The 19,029-nt window shown below is 40.8% G+C and overlaps 1 protein-coding gene, 1 long non-coding RNA gene and 1 pseudogene across 5 annotated transcripts; 1 reads left to right on the top strand and 2 right to left on the bottom strand.

The window, feature by feature from the left end:
• Positions 1-5,019: 5,019 nt before the first annotated feature.
• LOC146670955 (uncharacterized) lies at positions 5,020-7,029 on the bottom strand (annotated as a pseudogene). Its single transcript, XR_014911579.1, has 2 exons — positions 5,729-7,029; positions 5,020-5,637 (listed from the first exon to the last, which is right to left on the bottom strand). The product of XR_014911579.1 is annotated as an uncharacterized LOC146670955 (transcript).
• Positions 7,030-7,178: 149 nt separating this feature from the next.
• LOC146670953 (uncharacterized) lies at positions 7,179-17,705 on the top strand. 3 transcript variants are annotated; one of them, XM_085403100.1, is made up of 6 exons: positions 7,179-9,693; positions 9,801-9,917; positions 10,264-10,334; positions 10,627-10,692; positions 12,343-12,471; positions 16,894-17,705. In XM_085403100.1, the coding sequence occupies exons 1-6, from the start codon at positions 9,658-9,660 to the stop codon at positions 16,967-16,969; spliced, it is 495 nt and encodes a 164-aa protein (XP_085259226.1). In that variant the 5' UTR covers positions 7,179-9,657; the 3' UTR covers positions 16,970-17,705. The 3 variants fall into 3 exon arrangements, with proteins under 3 accessions (XP_085259226.1, XP_085259225.1, XP_085259227.1); XM_085403099.1 differs by having other exon boundaries at positions 9,801-9,959; XM_085403101.1 differs by lacking the exon at positions 12,343-12,471 and having other exon boundaries at positions 7,180-9,693; positions 9,801-9,959.
• On the bottom strand, positions 10,050-17,194 carry LOC146670954 (uncharacterized). The gene is made up of 2 exons (XR_014911391.1): positions 17,069-17,194; positions 10,050-10,708 (listed from the first exon to the last, which is right to left on the bottom strand). It is a non-coding gene; the product is annotated as an uncharacterized LOC146670954 (long non-coding RNA).
• Positions 17,706-19,029: the final 1,324 nt, after the last annotated feature.

The raw sequence follows: 19,029 nt of genomic DNA, 5'->3' as shown, positions 1-19,029 counted from the left end.
CTAAGAACCAGTGCTCCTTTATAACAATTTAACATTACTGGAAAAAGACTCCTCCTTGAATCGCTACCTTATCGTGGTGGAGGGGTTTGTGTGTCCCAGGGATCCCAGGGGCTATGTTGTCTGGGGGCTTTTGCCCCCTGGTAGGGTCTCCCATGGCAAATTGGTCCTGGGTGAGGGACCAGACAAAGAGCGATTCAGAAGACCCTTATGAAAAGAACATCGAGGGAACAGTTTACCCTGCCTGGGATAGGGTTACCGGGGCCCCGCCCTGGAGCCAGGCCCGGGGAGGGTGCCCGAGGGCGAGTGTCTGGTGGCCGGGCCTTAGTCCATGGGGCCCGGCCGGGCACAGCCCGAAGAGGAGACATGGGCCCATCCTCCCGCAGGCCCACCACCCGCAGGAGGCGCCATAGGGGTCGGTTGCATTGTGTGCCGGGTGGCAGCCAGGAGCGGAGGCCCTGGCGGACTGACCCCCGGCTGCCAAGACTGGCAATAGGGACGAGCTGGAGATCGACAGACGGATTGGGGCTGCAGCCTTTGCTTAGGCTGCTGCCCATGCGACCCGGCCTCGGATAAAGCGGATGAAGATGGAGATGGATGGAAAAAGATGTACTTGTTTTCATGTTCTTTTTCCAGTGTTCACAAAACCAAGTGTACACGAATCTCCAATTATTCTTTTACAAATGCATAGTTGTAGTCAGTAGTGTACACTGAAGAAAAAATGAGCAATTTCACAGATTCTTTGCTATACATTGCACAAAATGTGTAAAACATGCTATGAATAACATAATGAGTTAACTTGTGGTGCCTCCAGATGATTTTAAATCTAAAAACTATAAATCTAAAAAGACAAATATAAAAACTGTCATGGACTTCACCGCGTTTAGCTCCTGTTGGTCTCTCATGCCAAGATTCTCTCCTCTTCTCTGTGTGCTGTTATTGTCTTTGCCCATGGTTGAGACTCATTCTGGGTTCCCCTGTAATCACCCACCTATCTCCAATGAGCTTATCAAGGCCATTACTTACAGTTTTTTCTGATTGCTTAAGCACATTTTTTGTAACTATTGGCTATTTTTGCAAAACTCTACACACAAATAAGAAAACCTGTCACCCAATTATCAAAACATTTTAGTTCTCTTGCAAAAGTGAACATAGCTAGATTACAGTTTTTTACAGACGCTAGGACACATTTCTCAATACTTAGGTCACTTTTGCAAAACTCCTCACACAGTGAGCACAACAGAAGTCTATGTGGGCTAAACTGAGGATCAGTCATCATTGTTTTGGCACAAAATGCATTCAATGACTACATCTCTCAAATTTCATGAATTATTTTCTCACTCAGACACAACAACTGCCAAAAATCTTTGTACGTACAGGACATTTTGCATGTACTTACATACTGTTTTCAAAACTGTTAAACTTATGGCCAAAACAATAACACAATGCAAAACTTAAAAAGACAGAAAAATTCAACAGCAATATTTTATTGGAACAAATTTTAAATCTAAAAACGCAGTTTAACCAGCCACAGCTTATTCTCATTGTAGATGAACATCTACACAGGTGTTACTCCTTCAATTTTTCAACTCCTTCAATTCTGGCATGCCAGAAGATTCTTTCCTAGGTGTATTGCCCTAGATGACATACAGTTTTTTACAGACGCTAGGACACATTTCCCAATACTTAGGTCACGTTTGCAAAACTCCTCACACAGTGAGCACAACAGAAGTCTATGTGGGCTAAACTGAGGACCAGTTATCATTGTCTTGGCTCAAAATGCATTCAATGACTACATCTCTCAAATTTCATGAATCATCTTCTCACTCAGACACAACAACTGCCAAAAATCTTTGTACGTACAGGACATTTTGCATGTGCTTACATACTGTTTTCAAAACTGTTAAACTCATGGTCAAAACAATAACACAATGCAAAACTTGAAAAGACAGCAAAATTCAACAGCAATATTTTATTGAAACATATTTTAAATCTAACAATGCAGTTTAACCAGCCACAGCTGATTCTCATTGTGGATGAACATCTGCACAGTTGTTACTCCTTCAATTTTTCAACTCCTTCAATTCTGGCATGCCAGAAGATTCTTTCCTAGGTGTGTTGCCCTAGATGACATAAGATGTGATGTGGATGAGAACCTGTGGCCAAATGGAGGAGACCGAGTAGATTAGCATTACTATTGTATGTGTATCAGTGGATGGTGTGTATACAAATTCTTGTATTTTGGGATTACTTAGTGCAAAAAAATAAAAATACATAAACATAAATACATGATGTCTGATTCATTCCAGTAACATATATTGAAATTATAAACAGAGATGTGTCCTTGTTTTACACAGGAAAACACTGTGTAATGCTACATGTTGTTAGTGTTTTTTAGGTTATTGTTTTGTGGGTGACAAAGTGTGTTTGTCGGCTGTCAACCTTTGCTAGTGTTCTGGAGGAATGTGTTCATTTGAGACCTGAATGAAGTGTTTTGGTAGTTGTAGTGCATTTTGAATGTGAAATGAACTGCTTTGCCAGGCTGAGGGTCAGTTAGGAGAAATGTGTGAAGAGTTTTGCAAAAGTGACTTAAGTATTGAGAAATGTGTCCTAGCGTCTGTAAAAAACTGTAAGATGTGATGTGGATTAGAACCTGTGGCCAAATGGAGAAGACCGAGTAGATTAGCATTACTATTGTATGAGTATCAGTGGGTGGTGTGTATACAAATTCTTGTATTTTGGGATTACTTAGTGCAAAAAAATTAAAATACATAAACAAATATTACAGTTTTTTACAGACGCTAGGACACATTTCTCAATACTTAGGTCACGTTTGCAAAACTCCTCACACAGTGAGCACAACAGAAGTCTATGTGGGCTAAACTGAGGACCAGTTATCATTGTTTTGGCACAAAATGCATTCAGTGACTACATCTCTCAAATTTCATGAATTATCTTCTCACTCAGACACAACAACTGCCAAAAATCTTTGTACGGACAGGACATTTTGCATGTGCTTACATACTGTTTTCAAAACTGTTAAACTTATGGCCAAAACAATAACACAATGCAAAACTTAAAAAGACAGCAAAATCCAACAGCAATATTTTATTGAAACATATTTTAAATCTAAAAATGCAGTTTAACCAGCCACAGCTTATTCTCATTGTAGATGAACATCTACACAGGTGTTACTCCTTCAATTTTTCAACTCCTTCAATTCTGGCATGCCAGAAGATTCTTTCCTAGGTGTATTGCCCTAGATGACATAAGATGTGATGTGGCCAAATGGAGAAGACCGAGTAGATTAGCATTACTATTGTATGTGTATCAGTGGATGGTGTGTATACAAATTCTTGTATTTTGGGATTACTTAGTGCAAAAAAAAAAAATACATAAACAAATATTACAGTTTTTTCTGATTGCTTAAGCACATTTTTTGTAACTATTGGCTAATTTTGCAAAACTCTTCACACAAATAAGAAAACCTGTCACCCAATCATCAAAACATTGTAGTTCTCTTGCAAAAGCAAACACAGCTAGATTAACTCTTCACACCTTCGTAAAAATGGTGTTTCCGTATCAAACAGTACACACAAGCCATCATCTACTAAGCACACAATGCGCCAACTGCACACCGATGGTATGAATACAAAACACATCTGGCGTTTGCCTTCCCTGTGCACAAGGTAGGCTATGTCAGTTTGAGCTCATACTTCTGTCATAGATCCATAAGCATGGAGGGATCCAAACTTCAAGTACTGGTGTTTAGTCAAACACATCAAAACAAACACAAGTGTTTATTTCCAAGTATAGGATTATTTGCAATCGCCATAATGACTATATGGGTTACGTGGTCTGCAGTGAACATGCTTCCTCTGCCCCCTCCTCGTCTTCCTCTTGCTCCTCCTTGTCCTTGTCGTCCTCTTCATCCTACTTCTTCACCTCCACGTCCTCTTCCTCGGCCTCCTCTACTTCTCACTCTTTCTGCTCCCACCATTGTACTCCGCACACACAGCTTACCTGTATTATAGTGCTTAGGCTGATTGCAAAGTGAACGAATTATCTAAGAAAGTTTTCACATGTGAAAGTGTGCCAGACAGTTGGCAAATTAGTGTTAATGATAGCCATACATGTGTATACTTTTGCTAGGAGTGTGTTGGAAATTTGGAAATTGAGTGTTGTGCAGTGAATTGTGCCTACAGTCTTGCAAAGTGTGTGTTACAAAATTGCAAACTGAGTGCAAAGCAGTTTTTGTGCTTTTAGTTTTGCACACTCAGTGAGTGGTTTTGCTATAAGTCTGACTAGTTTTAGAAATTGTGCTACAGGATTCACAGTTAGTGTTTAGGCATTCGGTAAAAACTGTAACAAATTCTGCATGATGTCTGATTCATTCCAGTAACATATATTGAAATTATAAACAGAGATGTGTCCTTGTTTTACACAAGAAAACACTGTGTAATGCTACATGTTGTTAATGTTTTTTAGGTCATTGTTTTGTGGGTGACAAAGTGTGTTTGTCAGCTGTCAACCTTTGCTAGTGTTCTGGAAGAATGAGTTTATTTGAGACCTGAATAAAGTGTTTTGGTAGTTGTAGTGCATTTTGAATGTGAAATGAACTGCTTTGCCAAGCTGAAGGTCAGTTAGGAGAATTGTGTGAAGAGTTTTGCAAAAGTGACCTAAGTATTGTGAAATGTGTCCTAGCGGCTGTAAAAAACTGTAACTCTTCATACCTTCGTAAAAATGGTGTTTTCGTATCAAACAGTACACACAAGCTATCATTTACTAAGCACACAATGCGCCAACTGCAAACTGATGGTATGAATACAAAACACATCTGGCTTTTGCTTTCTCTGTGTACAGATGTCAATTTGAGGTCACACTTTTGTCATATTGTCATGTAAACATCCAAACTTCAAGTATTGGTGTTTATTCACACTCATCAAAACCAAGACAAAGTCAGAACACAAAATAGGAATTTCACAAAAAAAAAGGAAAAAAAAAGACAATCAGCCTACATCATGTCGTCTTTCTGGGTCCGGCCACAAAATTTTGTCCACATCGCAGTCCAAGGCACCGGGGAAAATATCTCCTTGAATGCCATATCCAGGCCTGACATGATGCCTGGTCAATATCTCCACATGCCTCCTCCATTGCCTGTAAAAGGGCTACCTGTTGATGAGGATGACGGTCGTACACTTTCCAGCGCCAGGCAGAGAAGAACTCCTCGATGGGATTTAAGAATGGAGAGTATGGAGGGAGGTTGAGTGCCATGAAGGATGGGTGGTCTGTAAACCAGTTGCGGACCAAAGCAGCCCTATGGAAACTAACATTGTCCCATATGATGATATATTGGGTCTGCTCTGGTCTCTGAACAGTGAGCATGTCATGCAAGGTGTCCAGGAATGCAATAATGTGTGTAGTGTTGTATGGGCCTATGGTTGCATGATGGTGAACAACACCATTTTGGCTTATATAACACATGGTTATGTTACCACCACGTTGTCCTGGGACATTGATGATGGCACGGTGTCCAATAATGTTCCTGCCACGTCTCCTGGTTTTACTGAGGTTAAAACTGGCCTCATCTACAAAAAGTAGCTCATGTCCCATTGCATCTGCTTCTAGTTCCATCACTCTCTGGACAAGACAAAACAAATGCAACACATCAGGCCCATGCACAGCACTACAGTATGCACTTCCAAATTCAGAACCAATGACACTAGCTTACCTGCACATAGTCATATCGCAGTTGCTTTACACGTTCTGTGTTTCTCTCGAAGGGAACTCTGTAAATTTGCTTCATTCTTATTCTGTGGCGCGCAAGTACACGACTTAGTGCAGAAATGCTTGCACTGTGTATATTTTTAAAGATGGTGTCATTATCAATTATGCGCTGCTGTATTTCGCGCATTCTTATTGCATTATTGGCAATCACCATGTTCATTATATGGGTCTCTTGCTCTGGAGTGAACATTCTGCCTCTGCCCCCAACATCTGGATGTCTAGCAATTCTGTAAAGTAACAATTTCAGTATTTTTGCATGTATGGTACTGTTGTGTTTCTCTGGCAGTGCTACAAAGTACTTACCGATTCTCATTTCGAAATGTCCTAATGATGCTTGCCACAGTGTAGTGGCTCAGTTTAGGCTGAACCCGTTGGCCAGCTTCCCTCAGGGTCATCCGATGGTTGATGACATGGTCTACTATTGTAGCTCTGATGTCATCAGTTATTCTGTTTCTTACTCTTCTTACCCTTCCTCTTTCCCCTCCTCGTCCTCTTCTTGCTCCTCCTTGTCCTCTTCCTCTAACTTCCTCTAACCCTCTTGCTTCTTCACCTCCACGTCCTCTCCCTCGGCCTCCTCTGATTCTCACTCTTCTCACTCTTCCTGCTCCTTCCATTGTACTCCACATAGACAGCTTACCTGTGGCCTGTTTATAGTGCTTAGGCTGATTGCAAAGTGGACTAATTATCTAAAACAGTTTTCACATGTGAAAGTGTGCCAAACAGTTGGCAAAATAGTGTTAATGATAGCCATACATGTGTATAATTTTGCTAGGAGTGTGTTGGAAATTTGGTAATTGAGTGTAAGCAGTGAGTTGTGTTTAAAGTTCTGCAAAAAGAGTGTTGAACAGTGAATTGTGCCTACAGTTTTGCAAAGTGTGTTACAAAATGGCAAACTGAGTGCAAAGCAGTGTTTGTGCTTTTAGTTTTGCAAACTCAGTGAGTGGTTTTGCTATAAGTATTAATAGTTTTAGGAATTGTGCTATAAGAATCACAGTTAGGGTTAAAGCCATCAGAAAAAACTGTAATATAATGGCTGGCAGTCAGTCTTTGGTGCACTGGTAAGCTATACAGTTAGTGAAACTGGTTCACTGTGTTGTTATCTTGCTCCTGTCTGTGAAGGTTCTCAGTCATCCAGGTCATCGTAGTCAAAGGAGCTTGCAAAGAAAAGCATCTGGACTTCTTTAAGTTGCTTGAAGACGTTTCACCTCTCATCCGAGAAGCTTCTTCAGTTCTAAGGTCAAATGGTGGAGAGTCCCAGATATCAGGACCCCCTGATGATCCTCTAATCGCCTGAGCCAAGGTGTGAAACTGGGTGTCAGGAGATTAGAGGATCATCAGGGGGTCCTTTTGTCCCTCTGTGGGGGGTTACTCCCACCAGGTTTATATCTGGGACTCTCCACCATTTGACCTTAGAACTGAAGAAGCTTCTCGGATGAGAGGTGAAACATCTTCAAGCAACTTAAAGAAGTCCAGACGCTTTTCTTTGCAAGCTCCTTTGACTTATCTTGCTCCTGTTTTTTTTCTGGATACTGACCATTTGTCTCTTCTACACAGATTCCTGGATTCTTTTCTCTGGTGTTGGGTGAGCCTAACCCGAGTTGAGAGGAGTTTCTTGTGTATAACTGGATGTTTAGACTCTTTTTCTCCATGGACCCTTTGATCACTGCTTCCCTCATTTTGCAGTGTGTTGTTGCTGACTTCACTGGAAATAAAACTGAACTTTGAGATTCCAAGTCCAGCATTTGAGTCCAGCTGGCCTATATTGGCTATGATAAAAACACAATTATAGGCTTAGCTTAGTACAAAGTTAATATGAAGCACAGTCTGGGTGTCCTTTTTTAGGATCATATATGTCAACATTTATAGAACAACTGTTGTTAAGTCATTTGCTGTAGACAGAAAAAAATCAAGCAACAAAATGTCTGAGAATCTATATTTATTACCGATGCTCATCATGGAAATAGAAATACAGAAATCAAAGAGATTCTTCAGGAATGGTGATGCTATTTTTCAAACGTGTACACCCACTTCTTGTTTTTAAAGTCATTAAGATATATGCTGTATAATCATTGAAGTTTGGAGCCATATCTCATTTCTGTATATTTAGTAGAATAATGAGAACTAGTTGGGGTGAGAGATGCAAATATAAATGAAAGTAGAACATATACAATTTGAACTAGATTTAAGGTTAATATTTGGTATGACCATGTGTATTTATTGATCTAGAGCTTTATTGTAATTTTTTTAAGTTGCTTCTCCAGAACTATTGGATTTCTTCTTTGTACGTTGGCTACCTTTTGTGCTGTTCTCTGTCAAGCATGATCCTACACTGCTTCATTAATGATGAGAATGATAGTGTTCCATTGTTTGGTTTTCTATTCAGCTACAACTTTACTGCAATAATTATATAATTGTACTGCACTGGCAGTATGTTTGGGATGATTATCATGCTAAGAAATTAACCTGTGCCAACCAGCCATTCCCTAGATGGCATTGCATGGTGTATCAAAATCTGATGGCACTTTTCGACATTCATAATATGATTACACTTTACAAGATTCCCAACACTACTATTTAAATGCAGCCTCAAACCAGCTTTATCTGTTTATCTGCCTTAAGAATGGCTTCTTGACATCATCCCTTCCAGGTCCTGGTTCATTCTTTGCTGGATTGTTTTCCCTGTTTCTTAAGGACATGACATGCACATACTTGTCATTTGCTGTAAATAGCAGATGTAGCACATAATGCTGTAGATGTGCCAGCACAGTTTGACAGCAACAGAGCTGTGAGGTAGATGGATATATATAGAAAGAAAATGTTTATATTAGGAGAAAAACAATACTTTTGCCTTAGCAAGACTTGCTTCAAGTAACCACTGCATGTCTGTGTTTGCAGTAGCAAAATGTATATTTTAAGCTGATGGAGTGATTGATATCAATGAATTCTGAATGTTGTATATTATTGTTTTTATGAATTATTGGCAATTCTGTAAGTTTTGATAAATTTTTCTACATCACACTGCATTTAATCATTAGTTATTATTAATCTCTGGCTTTCTTACACAGTGTGGTTTTGGTCTGTCTTCTTCCCCTCACCCCCAACTGTTGTGGCAGATGGCTGCACCTCCCTGAGCCTTGTTCTGCCAGAGGTTTCTTCCTGTTAAAATAGAGTTTTCCCTTCCCATTCTCGTCAAGTACTTGCTCTTAATGTTTTGTTTGATTAGTGGAGTCTTTTTGTAGGGTTCTAAAAACACCATCTACAAAATCTGTGGACAATAAATGCTGACATTTCTTTTTGGTAAAAAAGAAATGTCAGCATTTACTGAAATGTGTGTGTGGGTGTTTGTGTGTGCCATGTTTCCAGCTTAAAAGAAGACCCATGCTGCTACACAAGCTTAGACACTTGTATTCCGTGGGGAAATTCCACTACGGGCTGCAACAGTAATTGGATGCAGCTTGACAGTCAGGGCGACTTCGCCTCAGTCTCCTGCCCGCTTATAAGCGGTGAAACACGATTCTTGTTTGAAGCGACGGTGAAATATGAAAATATGGCAAAAACATTTAATGAAGCCTGCAGATTATTTAATAATATATAAGAAAATTACGTCAGAACTTCCGAGCGCTTTGGGCGTGGCATGCCCGAAACTGTCATTGGCTGCCCTTTGCATGCCTCTCCCTCTAAAACCCTTCGCTATAGAGCACACTGAAGGTTTGTGTACAGTTAACAATATGTATCAACTGTGTAATGGACCGTCCTCGGCCCTCATCGTAGCCACCTCGGAAATCAAATCACCGGTGTTCTCTAGCAATCCATCTTCAATATCCGTTACGATAACGTCTCTAGATTGTGCATAAAGATGACGAGCCGGTATCAATGGCAGGAGAGAGCTACAGCGTCCCGTGCCGTCAGGTGAGATCATGGCAGGATTAACAAGTTAAAGATCCCTGGAGAAAAATGTTTGGTGGACCCTAGGCAATTTGTTTAGACTACCAATCTCTTTCTCTTTCTGATTACAGCAACCTGGCGTTTTCATTCAGATCCATCGAAAGTTTCAGGTCACATATCTCTGCGACTGTGAAGTGATGAAGGCAACCTCCGGAGCAGCTTGCAGTCAATTTCACAAGAATTTTAAAGTTAACTACAATGTTTTCATACTGAACTGGTTGATCAGAAATGTCAGTTTTCATAAAAGTTGGACATTCCTTTTTTGTTTTGTCCCCTTTTTAAGCTATTCTCTGTCATGCCTGTTTCATCCATCTTGGAGGTTTTGTGTGTGTGTTTCTAAATTTACATATATGTATACATAGGCCTATAGATACACACACACACACACACACACACACACACACACACACACACACACACACACACACACACACACACACACACACACCAACAGTTTTTTTTTTGGATGAGCTATTGCCGGATGAGCTATGGGATATTTACCTTTTTATTATATTTTTATTTTATTTTTTGCAGTATACCATCAAAAGCGATCTCATGGCGCCCTCATCTGCACACATCACTCGCGAGGCAAACCGGCAGCGCAGGTAGTCGCACAACACATTCCTCGTCATGCATTGTTCTCACGTTTGCCGCGGGTCCGCTTCTGGACTGTAGTCTGGACTGTAGTCGGCTCCAGGAGTGTGACTTGGGCATCTAAAACTACAACCAGAGAGGTCCTCCTTCACTACAAACGCAGACCTTGACTTCCAGTGAGAATGAATGACTGCTACATACGACGGCTGCTTAATTACATAAGAGAAGAGGAAGAGGGACGAGGAGTGGAGAACGGATATAACATAAAGAAATAACATGTCATTCTGTTCTGGTCGAATTTAGCCGTAGAAAAAGCAGTATCACTGGATGGGACAGCCTGGTGGAGGGACAGCGGCCCACAAGAACACGGTATGGAAGAGTGAACCTGTAGGATCGAGAGAAATTAGAAAATGAGAAAAGTGGGGGAAAAGGAAAGAAAAGATTTAGATAATGAATAGACGTAGCAGAAGAAGGGCTGGGATAAATTAATTCAGAGAGAGGAGGGCACTCGGGAAGGTGTGCTAAATAGAAACAAACACGGTGTAGCTAAGGGATCTCTGGCGCGTAAAATGTGCTTAATCAGAAAAAACTGTAATGTATAACTGGAGTAAACATTCATTTTTGTTTTCCATATCATATTTTTTTCTGATGAATTTGAATAAATATAAACAGACAAGAAATTAAGATAAAAATGGGCAACTGTGTATCCTTGTATCACTGTATTTATTATCGGACCAAACCCTTTATAGGCATAGTCGAAACAAGGTAAGAAACTAAATAATACATTATTATCATTATTCATACTACTTTAGTTTTAGAAACAGTAGTACTAGTAGCGGTTGTAATACAGTACATGGGGAAAACAAAATCAAAAAGTTAAAATCTAATATATTTACTTTGTATGACATTTGACGACAATAATTAAAGTCTTCTGTAATAGAGTACAGTGTTATTTTAACAAACAGGGAGAATAAACTCTGGGAAGAACTTTGAGTTAATACTACTACTAACTCAGCACATTATTCAGTGTTCTTATTATGCTTATGCCAAACGCATCAGCCTAAGATACCATCACAATTTAACCGGAATAACAGGATATCATTTTATAGTAACATCAGTTTATCTAATGTTACAGATGTTATTTGGATCGAGAGTCGTACTTACCAAAACAACGCTTATCGCAGCATAAGAACTAAATAAAAACTTAAATACAAAATATATGATTGTGTTATTATGGCTGTTAGGATCAGACTTAAGCGAGTTGAGGAAAATTAACGAATATGTGTAGACAGATTCCAAAACGGTTCTCATGTTTCCTCATTTTTCTGATCTCGTCATTTAGGAACGTGTTGGATGCCCGGAAGCGTAACATGTTGACGATTTCACCTAGCGTAAAATATTACGCCTCGGGAGTGAGAACGTGTTGATTATTATTAGGCTACAGGATATCTAAACTGTTTTACAGTCACTGATCGATATCCAGTCAGAGGTATCAGTATAGATCATAAGTATAAATGGCAGAAAACACTTTAGCATTCGCTTTCTGTGGTACCGGCCACCTGGATGCACACTTGTCACAGTGTGTGAAACCTCTGGTTTGAACAGTGATAATTCACAATAATGTCCCCTCCATTCCGCGATTTCTGCAAGACATCTCTTGCTCTTGCTCTCCTGCACCCTCCAAGAAGTACAGTAGATGTGTTAGAAGCTAGAAATGATAATTAATAAATAAATAAAAAAGAATAATTTATTGGTTCCTTGAAAAAGAAGAATCTACTTCCTGAATTAGTAAAATTTAAAAACAGTTAACAAGAGACAACAAGAGAGTGCGTTTTGGTTCACAGAGGACTTTTATATTATTATATTATACTTTTTTCCCTTCATTTTACTTGTTATGGACTGGGTCTTACATGGTTATTACTACTCTACCTGCACTCAAAGTGCTATATAAAACATGCCACATTCACCCTTACAAACACTTTTTTTCTATTCATAAGTGCTTCTCTATTTAACATTCAGACACGTGGCATCCAGACTGGAGCAGGCGGAGATCAAATCACCAACCTCGCGAGCTACAATCAGCCGCTCGTTAGATCTGTCGGCATTGCATTGTTGCCTTCCTGGTGGCCAGCTGTATGCGGGAAGTGGGTAATTAAATTATAAAGAAGCAATACATCCATTTCAGGGAGAAAAGTAGTGGGGGAAATAAGTTATAATATGCGTATATTATATAAGTTATTGTATTTTTAAGTTATTCTCTCATAACAACCAGCCAGCCAAGCGACACGGAAGTTAGAGTGTCACCTTTGGCTATTTTTGCAAAACTCTACACACAAATAAGAAAACTTTTCACCCAATCAGCAAAACATTGTAGTTTTCTTGTAAAAGCGAATAACCCTTGCTTAACTCTCCACACCTTTGTAAAAATGGTATTTTCGTATCCAACAGTTAACACAAGCCATCACATTACAGTTTTTTCTGATTGCTTAAGCACATTTTTTGTAACTATTGGCTAATTTTGCAAAACTCTTCACACAAATAAGAAAACCTGTCACCCAATAATCAAAACATTGTAGTTCTCTTGCAAAAGCAAACACAGCTAGATTAACTCTTCACACCTTCGTAAAAATGGTGTTTCCGTATCAAACAGTACACACAAGCCATGCATCATTTACTAAGCACACAATGCGCCAACTGCACACTGATGGTATGAATACAAAACACATCTGGCTTTTGCTTTCTCTGTGCACAAGGTAGGCTATGTCAGTTTGAGCTCATACTTCTGTCATAAATCCATAAGCATAGAGGGATCCAAACTTCAAGTACTGGTGTTTATTCAAACACATCAAAACAAACACAAGTGTTTATTTCCAAGTATAGGATTATTTGCAATCGCCATAATGACTATATGGGTTACTTGGTCTGCAGTGAACATGCTTCCTCTGCCCCCAGCATCTGGTCATCTAGCAGTTCTGTAAAGTAACAATTTCAGTATTTTTACATCAATGGTATTGGTGTGTTTCTCATTGGCATATGGCAGTGCTACAAATCTTTGTGCGAAGTGACGGTACTAACCGATTCTCATTTCAAGATGTCCTTATGGTACTTGCTACAGTGTAGCGGCTCGAGTTAGGCTGGACCCGTTGGCCGTAGCTGGCCAACGGGTCCAGCCTAACTCCACGGTTGGAGTTAGGACCATGTAATCAACCGTGGAGTTGATTACATGGTCCACTATTGTAGCTCTGATGTCATCAGCAATTCTATTTCTTACTCTTCCTACCCTTCCTCTCCCCCCTCCTCATCTTCCTCCCCCCCCTCCTCGTCTTCCTCTTGCTCCTCCTTGTCCTTGTCGTCCTCTTCATCCTATACTTCTTCACCTCCACGTCCTCTTCCTCGGCCTCCTCTACTTCTCACTCTTTCTGCTCCCTCCATTGCACTCCGCACACACAGCTTACCTGTATTATAGTGCTTAGGCTGATTGCAAAGTGAACTAATTATCTAAAAAAGTTTTCACATGTGAAAGTGTGCCAGACAGTTGGCAAATTAGTGTTAATGATAGCCATACATGTGTATACTTTTGCTAGGAGTGTGTTGGAAATTTGGTAATTGAGTGTTGTGCAGTGAATTGTGCCTACAGTTTTGCAAAGTGTGTGTTACAAAATTGCAAACTGAGTGCAAAGCAGTTTTTGTGCTTTTCGTTTTGCAAACTCAGTGAGTGGTTTTGCTATAAGTCTGAATAGTTTTAGAGATTGTGCTACAGGAATCACAGTTAGGGTTTAAGCATTCAGAAAAAACTGTAATAAGCACACAATGCACTAGCTTGCTACAGTGTAGCGGCTCGAGTTAGGCTGAACCCGTTGGCCAGCTTCCCTCAGGGTCATTCCATGGTTGATTACATGGTCCACTATTGTAGCTGTGATGTCATCAGTAATTATATTTCTTACTCTTCTTACCCTTCCTCCTCCCCCTCCTCGTCCTCCTCTTGCTTCTACTTGTCCTCTTCCTCTAACTTCACCTCCTTGTCCTTGTCGTCCTCTTCGTCCTACTTCTTCACCTCCACGCCCTCTTCCTCAGCCTCCTCTAATTCTCACTCTTCTTGCTCCCTCTATTGTACTCCACATGGACAGCTTACCTGTAGCTCAGCGGTCCCCAACCTTTTTTGCGCCACGGACCGGTTTATGCCCGACAATATTTTCACAGACCGGCCTTTAAGGTGTCGCGGAAAAATACAACAAAATAAAACTAGTACCGGTACCGAAAAAAAGAAGATTTATTGATAACACACATGAAAAGACCCAGGAAGACCGAGTTAAAGATAAAAACGATAACAAAATAACGCTGAAAACCGATAAAAACCCTGAAAACCATACATTTCACACCTGAGCCTCAACTCTCGCGGCCCGGTACCAAACGACTCACGGACCGGTACCGGTCCGAGGCCCGGGGTTGGGGACCGCTGCTGTAGCTTATTTATAGTGCTTAGGCTGATTGCAAAGTGAACTACTTATCTAACACAGTTTTCACATGTGACAGTGTGCCAGACAGTTGGCAAAATAGTGTACATACAGTGGGGCAAAAAAGTATTTAGTCAGCCACGGATTGTGCAAGTTCCCCCACCTAAAATGATGACAGAGGTCAGTAATTTGCACCAGAGGTACACTTCAACTGTGAGAGACAGAATGTGAAAAAAAATCCATGAATCCACATGGTAGGATTTGTAAAGAATTTATTCGTAAATCAGGGTGGAAAAGTATTTGGTCAATAACAAAAATACAACTCAATACTTTGTAACATAACCTTTGTTGGCAATAACAGAGGTCAAACGTTTACTATAGGTTTGCACACACAGTAGCTGGTATTTTGGCCCATTCCTCCATGCAGATCTTCTCGAGAGCAGTGATGTTTTGGGGCTGTCGCCGAGCAACACGGACTTTCAACTCCCGCCACAGATTTTCTATGGGGTTGAGGTCTGGAGACTGGCTAGGCCACTCCAGGACTTTCAAATGCTTCTTACGGAGCCACTCCTTTGCTGCCCGGGCGGTGTGTTTTGGATCATTGTCATGTTGGAAGACCCAGCCTCGTTTCATCTTCAAAGTTCTCACTGATGGAAGGAGGTTTTGGCTCAAAATCTCACGATACATGGCCCCATTCATTCTGTCCTTAACACGGATCAGTCGTCCTGTCCCCTTGGCAGAAAAACAGCCCCATAGCATGATGTTTCCACCCCCATGCTTCACAGTAGGTATGGTGTTCTTGGGATGCAACTCAGTATTCTTCGTCCTCCAAACACGACGAGTTGAGTTTATACCAAAAAGTTCTACTTTGGTTTCATCTGACCACATGACATTCTCCCAATCCTCTGCTGTATCATCCATGTGCTCTCTGGCAAACTTCAGACGGGCCTGGACATGCACTGGCTTCAGCAGCGGAACACGTCTGGCACTGCGGGATTTGATTCCCTGCCGTTGTAGTGTGTTACTGATGGTGACCTTTGTTACTTTGGTCCCAGCTCTCTGCAGGTCATTCACCAGGTCCCCCTGTGTGGTTCTGGGATCTTTGCTCACCGTTCTCATGATCATTTTGACCCCACGGGATGAGATCTTGCGTGGAGCCCCAGATCGTGGGAGATTATCAGTGGTCTTGTATGTCTTCCATTTTCTGATGATTGCTCCCACAGTTGATTTTTTCACACCAAGCTGCTTGCCTATTGTAGATTCACTCTTCCCAGTCTGGTGCAGGTCTACAATACTTTTCCTGGTGTCCTTCGAAAGCTCTTTGGTCTTGGCCATGGCGGAGTTTGGAGTCTGACTGTTTGAGGCTGTGGACAGGTGTCTTTTATACAGATGATGAGTTCAAACAGGTGCCATTCATACAGGTAACGAGTGGGGGACAGAAAAGCGTCTTACAGAAGACGTTACAGGTCTGTGAGAGCCAGAGATTTTCCATGTTTGAGGTGACCAAATACTTATTTTCCACCCTAATTTACGAATAAATTCTTTACAAATCCTACCATGTGAATTCATGGATTTTTTTTTCACATTCTGTCTCTCACAGTTGAAGTGTACCTCTGGTGCAAATTACTGACCTCTGTCATCATTTTAAGTGGGGGAACTTGCACAATCAGTGGCTGACTAAATACTTTTTTGCCCCACTGTAATAGCCATAAATATGTATAGTTTTGCTAGGAGCGTGTTGATCATTTGGAAATTGAGTGTAAAGCAGTGAGTTGTGTTTACAGTTCTGCAAAAAGAGTGCTGTGCAGTGGATTGTGGATAGCCACAATTTTGCAAGGTGTGTGTTACAAAATGGCAAACTGAGTGCAAAGCAGTGTTTGTGCTTTTAGTTTTGCAAACTCAGTGAGTGGTTTTGCTATAAGTATTAATAGTTTTAGAAATTGTGCTATAAGAATCACAGTTAGGGTTTAAGCATTCAGAAAAAACTGTAAACGATGAATGGTATTTCTTTTAAAGTCACTACATGATATTTCCTGCTTTTGAAAGCTGTATTGTAGTAGTATTAATTAAAAAGATTAATGCAACTGACACGTGTCCGATGTGTGTTGCCTTAAAGTCTTCTCCAGATGAGCCCCGATCAAGTCCTGACACCGATCAAGTGGAGCTGGATAACTTGTTTTACCAGTGCTTGACTCAACAGCGTCGCCTAATGGAAATTGACATAAACACCGACCTACCAGCCAGGCGACGATGAAGTTTCAGAACCTGCGAATTCAGGTAGCAGAGCATACCTGGAGCTGCAGTTTTGTTTCAGGTCCAATGGACTGTCGGAGAAGAGGAGCTTGCAAATCTCGGAGCTGAAAAAATAATGAATACAGGGAACATGTGAAGTGTCTTGTTTGTATACATATGTGCACATACATTACACTGACTGATTTTTACCCAAAAGATTTTATTTCCTAATTATATATAATTAGGAAATGAAATCACATCATGCATCACACACACACACACACTGTAACAGTTGCTATTGTAATGCAGTGTATCACCACATGGCGGCGCCTCCTGTCTCACGACTGGTGTCACCCCCTTTTTGTTCTTCTTCGCACTCCTCCGGTAATGGATGCACCCGTGTGTACGCGGACTAGTGTGCTCTTTAGTAATGTGTGGTAGAGGTAGCACTTTTATTTTGATATTGTAAATAAATGAGTACTTTTTGGAAAGTCAGAAGCTGTTGCTCATTCGCTATCCACCTGCACACCTCCGCGGCTGGCTTCACCTCCACTGCACGTTACAACACACACACACACACACACACACACACACACACACACACACACACACACACACACACACACACACACACACACACACACACACACACAGTACTTATTTGGACTCGTATGTGTATTCTGCTGTGTTTGCCTGCATTCAAGGGACATGAATCGCATTGTGTCCCAGCATGCATGCAACCACTCCCCAGTGTAGTGTAGAACTAAAATGCTCTATTGATTTTTTTTTCACAAACTACAGGTAAGTGTGCCTAACTGAACCTGAGGGCTTCTTTTCTTTAGATTTTAGATTGTATTAGTTTTTTTTTTCTCTCTCTCTCTTTTTTTTTGTCTAGTTTACCGTTTTGTTACCTAACACTTAATAGAAAACTCATGGCTCACATGTAAGGTCCTTAAGTTATATATTTAATTTAGATTAGATGAATATATGAAAAATATACTATAATCAGTTATGAAGAACATAAATCCTATATTTAGATACATACAGATTTCTGATCATTGTTTTATTCCTTTGCATTAGCATGGTTTTTTAAGAACAGTTTCTCTAAATCTGTTCTGTTGGTTCCATGGCTGAAGCTTGTACCTTTTCTTTTTTTAAAAAACATGGGACAGTTTTCCAGATATAGTGTGTTATTTTAGAGTGGAAAGTTTAAAGAACGTACACTATTTTTAGATTTTTAATTTTCCAACTAAAGCCCTTTATATGGGAAGTACTATTTTTAACATGCATCATGCATCAGTCTAGTTTGGCTTTATAGTTAAAAAAAATAAAGTAATTTTAGCCTGTCCTTCTAAAGAATTGCGTTAAAGTCACAATTGACTATGTTAAATATAAACACTGTCACATGTTTTACCTGGTTATTGTTCTCATTAGAAACTTTATATATTCGAAGTTAGCTTTTAACAAGCATGTAATGAATCCATTTTATTTAGCTGTTTAAAAAAAAAACAACAACACATATCTCTTTAGGCCTAAACTGACGGTGGTAATACCACACATTAAGACACTTAGTAGATGGTGTTTTTAGTATTATTAAGTCTAATTTGGTTGTATGTCGGTGTGTTGGTGGTTCTTTGTGTCTGGGGGTGGGCGTCCGGGTACACACCGGCTCACTCCTTGGCGGCCGCTTATCGGGGCCTGGAGCCTGGGGCTCGCTCGGGCCACTTCGGAGATGGGGTGCCCCCGGCCTCTCGGCCTGGGGCTCGGTCACTCAGGCACAGCTGGCTGCCGGCGGAGCTCACGGGCGCGTCACTGCAACTCCCCCTGGCTTCTGCTCCGCGGCTGCTGAGTGAGCCCTCATCTGGGACTCTCCTCAGCTCTTACTGGGACAGTGGCGCGGCTGCCCCTCTGTTGGTCTTCCTTGGTCTCTTGTGTTCTGGGGGCCTCTGGATGTCTGGAGTTTTGATCTCCTCCATACCTGCTTCATACCCTGGAGGACGGGGCTGTGGCTCCCCACACT

Source organism: Rhamphochromis longiceps, linkage group LG4, assembly GCF_057381845.1.
Source record: "Rhamphochromis longiceps isolate RC_006_pf linkage group LG4, R_longiceps_female_GT1.1, whole genome shotgun sequence".
NCBI classification, from domain to species: Eukaryota; Metazoa; Chordata; class Actinopteri; order Cichliformes; family Cichlidae; genus Rhamphochromis; species Rhamphochromis longiceps.
This window is presented reverse-complemented; position numbering and strand designations above follow the sequence as displayed.

Bases quoted from the DNA above. Each gene is read 5' to 3' on its own strand.
- LOC146670953 (XM_085403099.1), top strand. From the start codon at position 9,658: ATGGCAGGAGAGAGCTACAGCGTCCCGTGCCGTCAG. The intron at 9,694-9,800 runs GTGAGATCATGG...TTCTGATTACAG, and splicing joins ACAGCGTCCCGTGCCGTCAG to CAACCTGGCGTTTTCATTCA. The intron at 9,960-10,263 runs GTCAGTTTTCAT...TATTTTTTGCAG, and splicing joins TGAACTGGTTGATCAGAAAT to TATACCATCAAAAGCGATCT.